Consider the following 3,763-nt stretch of genomic DNA (forward strand, 5'->3'; position numbering starts at 1 on the left):
CTGGACTGTGCCAAAAGGAAGCCCTATGTCAACAGTGTCCAGAAGCACAGTCGACTGCTCTGGGATCAGAGGCATCTGGGATGGACCATCACACAGTGGAAACGTGGACTGTGGTCAGACCAATCAGTCTTTCAGTCAGTCAGACTGTTCACAGCAACAAGTCCAAAACCCAGGGTCTGTCATGGTCTGGGGTTGTGTCAGTGCCCTTGGTAAAGGTTTCTGTGATAGCACCATTAATGCTGAAACATACACAGAGACTTTGGTCCAACATATGCTGCCTTTAAGATGACACCTCTTCCCATGCATATTTCAACAAGACAACACAAAACCTCATCCTGCCACATTACCAAGGCCTGGCTGTGGAGGAAAAGGGTGTGAGTGCTGGACTGGTCTGTCTGCAGTCCCAACCCGTCCCCAGTAGAAAATGTGTGGCGCATTTTGAAACACAAATTGTGTCAACGAAGACCCAGGACTGTTGTGCACCTGAAGACTAGTTTACAGGAGGAATGGGACAAAATGACACCTGACACATTTCATCACTTGGTGTCCTCAGTCCCTAAACGTCTTTTAGTGTTGTGAAAAGGAACAGAAACATCACACCATGGTAAATGCTTTACTGTCCCAACTTTTTTGGAATGTGTTGCAGCATCAGAATTGAAGTGTGTTTATTCTGAACAAAGAATAAAACTGATGAGGTGTCACATCAAATAATGTGCTGCTGTGTTGTTTTCAATGTGATACAGGGCACAGATGATTTACACATCACTATTTTCAGTTTAAATTTTCATTTTACACACCGTCACAACTTTTTCTGATTTGGGGTTGTAAAACCTTTGTTTACGGTACATTAAGCATGATATAACAATTTTCTTTGACTTGTTTACCACATTCATTATTTACAATTCATGTATTTGTGATATATGCTGTATAATATGGTGTACAGAAACACAGCGTGCTACTTCCAGCAGGCTCTGGCACACCATTAAAATCCAGTGTCAAGAAGTATCGGTTCTGCTCTCGGTTCTACTGTAAGTGCAGGTTTTACAAGATCAGTCCTTATTGGGAAATAGGAGCCAGAGCAAAGAGATTGATGTACTTTCTCCTGACGCCACAGCAATCTCGTCAGCCTTGATAAAACGGATTATCATCACCAAATTGATCCTTTGTGATACCAAACCATGGCAAGAATGTGTTGCTGTCTGCTCCCCCCTCACTGGTTTGTTGGAGAGTAAGATTCTCCATCAGGCAGACTGACTGTTGGGGAGTTTTATTGGAGTATATGTCTAATTGTCAGAATATTTATTAATGTTAAAATAAGCTTCTTTCTTTCCAGGAAATGAGATAAGATCACTAGTGACTGTCAGTGTACCTGCGATGCCTCCATCATCCACCATCTCTTCACCATGGACACAGTAAGGCGAACAAGAGGAAACATTTAGGTCTTCAGGATGCCAGACTCTGTCATTGCTGCAAAAGAAAGAACAACGGACTTTATAGCTTGTTTTTTGGTATTATTTGAGCTATCGAGTTCATTCCTCAACCTTGATTTGTAAATACCTGTGGCTGTACTGTTCTTTTGTCGGCTCTGGATACAGGGGAAGAGACGGTTGTATTTATGATTATTTTAAAAAGCATTAAAAAACTCAAATGTTTAAAAAAAAAAAGTTCTGTTAACAAAAAAGCTCGTCTTCTTGAATGTGCCAACCTTTTTGTCAAAATGTATACTTTTTGGAAGAGCATTAACTACTGTTGCACTCTCTTGTTGTGATGGTAAAACAACAGAACATGTGAAGCACAAAGTGTGTTTGCTGGTTGAGAGGAGCAGTTGGAAAAGCCCAAATGAGCGGGATGTCACTCCCGGAGGACGCCTGCACCAGTGTAGCCCGCTAAGAATGTCACACTTTTCCAAGTTTCCTCTGATTTCTCTGCAGCAAAAGGTTCGAGTGTAGCAGCAGACAGGCAGGCTTTGTGAGTGTGATTGTATCCTGTCCCCTGTTCATCTGAGGGAATGTCTGCTGCAGTTGTGAGATGGAATTTGAATATACTCATCCCAAAACATGTCTGTGGACTGACTTTTTGTACTCTTGTTTTTTGTAAATGTACAATAAAATACATTTGCTGATCTGAGTCTATTTGTTTTCATGAAGCAGCTTTCACGAACTGTGTAGTACAGTGTGTTATAGTGGAGGAGAGCTAGTGTAAAAAAAGTAAAAACTGTGTAGCCCTTTGTTGGTGTGCACGTATTATCTATTTTCCTCCTATACCCAGTGACTAAGCACTGTGAATTAGCTATGCCAGGAAGACCCGTACAACGGAAAGGCTTGGACCAGATCAGAAGATTTTAGACTCGTAGGAGCCGAGAGGTGAACAACCACAGTGAGACAATCAACACAACTTGTAGTAAAACGGTTGAATTTATGGCGGATGTTGTAAATGGGCATAAAGTTACATGCATTTAGGAAAATAACATTAACCAAAAGTGAGCGCGCATACAAACAAAATAAAGAGGTCCAGTTCAGTCCCTTTTTCAGTGTATATAAAGTCTATTCAAGTCCCAGGTCAGTTCAATGTCTTTGTTCTGATTACACTGTAACTAATTGTCTACAGCTAAAAGTTACTCTCAAGTGCTTCAAAATTAATTTCTCACTTGTTCAAGTTGTACAACAATAAATTTCACATGTCCAACATTAACAACCATTAACAGTGCATAGTAAATACACTAAATTGAGGTAACACAGCTCCCAAGTGCATTGTAAATACACACTTAGCTTATTTCTTTCCAAATTTTACCACGTGCTAGAAAAGTCTGGTGAAATTCCAGCAAGTTCCAAGCAAAGTGCACTTTTGTATTCCCATTGCAAGTGAAACATCAATTATAAACCTATCAGCACTAAAAAAAACATCAACAATTAAACGTGTGCTAATATAACAGCTTAAAACAATCATAGAACACTGTTCTGTAACAATTCTTCAAATACCATTCAAGTTATAATCTAATTGTCCCATACGAAATGGCTTTAGCCTGTGTAACTGGCATGTTCAAAGGGAATTGATGGATAGCTAGCGTGAGTTAGCATTCGCCGCTAGCAGTGATTAGCATTTATTTACATGCTTTTCAATGGTGCATGCTAGCGCGAATGAGCTCACGGCTAACAGTAATTGCATCTACGATAGTGCAGTACATTCCTGCATATATATCTCACCAATGCAAGGCAAAGGCAACGGTGTGGGTTCCCAGTTCTCCGTTGGCACACAGCTTTGCCTCAGTTCAATACCTCCGTTTCACACGGTTCTTAAGCTCGGTGTGTTGCAACCAAATGCGGCTCTTAAGCGTCTGATACAATGTCAAGAGCGCGAACAGGATGTTCGGTCTCCAAGGAGGGACAATTAACCTTATTGGTTAATGTGAGAGAATAACAATTTATCTGGTTGGCTGCACGCATTGTCACAAAACACAATGTTGTAATTGTACCGATGCTCTCAGCACTTTTCAACGCCTCCCAATGATTTCCCAGTGAACCCACTTCCAACCTATACTAACTCCCAATCATACTGTGAAACTAGCAGCCATACAGGGCCCCATCTGCTCTTAGCACTGGGTTACAACTGCATTTGCAGGAGAGAAATGAAAGCAACCACATAAAGCATCCAAAATTACTAAAACTCTCAAACGTGCATTAAAACAGTTTGAGATTCTGGAAATGGTCACATCATATACCCCAATATCAGAAATCACAAGTCAAGGGGCTTCACACTCTGTACA

At 40.8% G+C, this 3,763-nt stretch overlaps 1 protein-coding gene across 1 annotated transcript in view; it reads left to right on the forward strand.

The window, feature by feature from the left end:
• LOC109967681 (roundabout homolog 3-like) overlaps positions 1-1,613 on the forward strand; it is a 55,005-nt gene extending 53,392 nt beyond the window's left edge. Inside the window, exon 25 of the mRNA XM_020613431.1 lies at positions 1,334-1,613. Coding sequence (XP_020469087.1) covers positions 1,334-1,345 — 12 coding nt within the window. The 3' untranslated portion in view covers positions 1,346-1,613. The remainder of the gene's footprint in view (positions 1-1,333) is intronic.
• Positions 1,614-3,763: the final 2,150 nt, after the last annotated feature.

Source organism: Monopterus albus, unplaced genomic scaffold (genome assembly GCF_001952655.1).
Source record: "Monopterus albus unplaced genomic scaffold, M_albus_1.0 scaffold134.1, whole genome shotgun sequence".
Classification (NCBI taxonomy): Eukaryota; Metazoa; Chordata; class Actinopteri; order Synbranchiformes; family Synbranchidae; genus Monopterus; species Monopterus albus.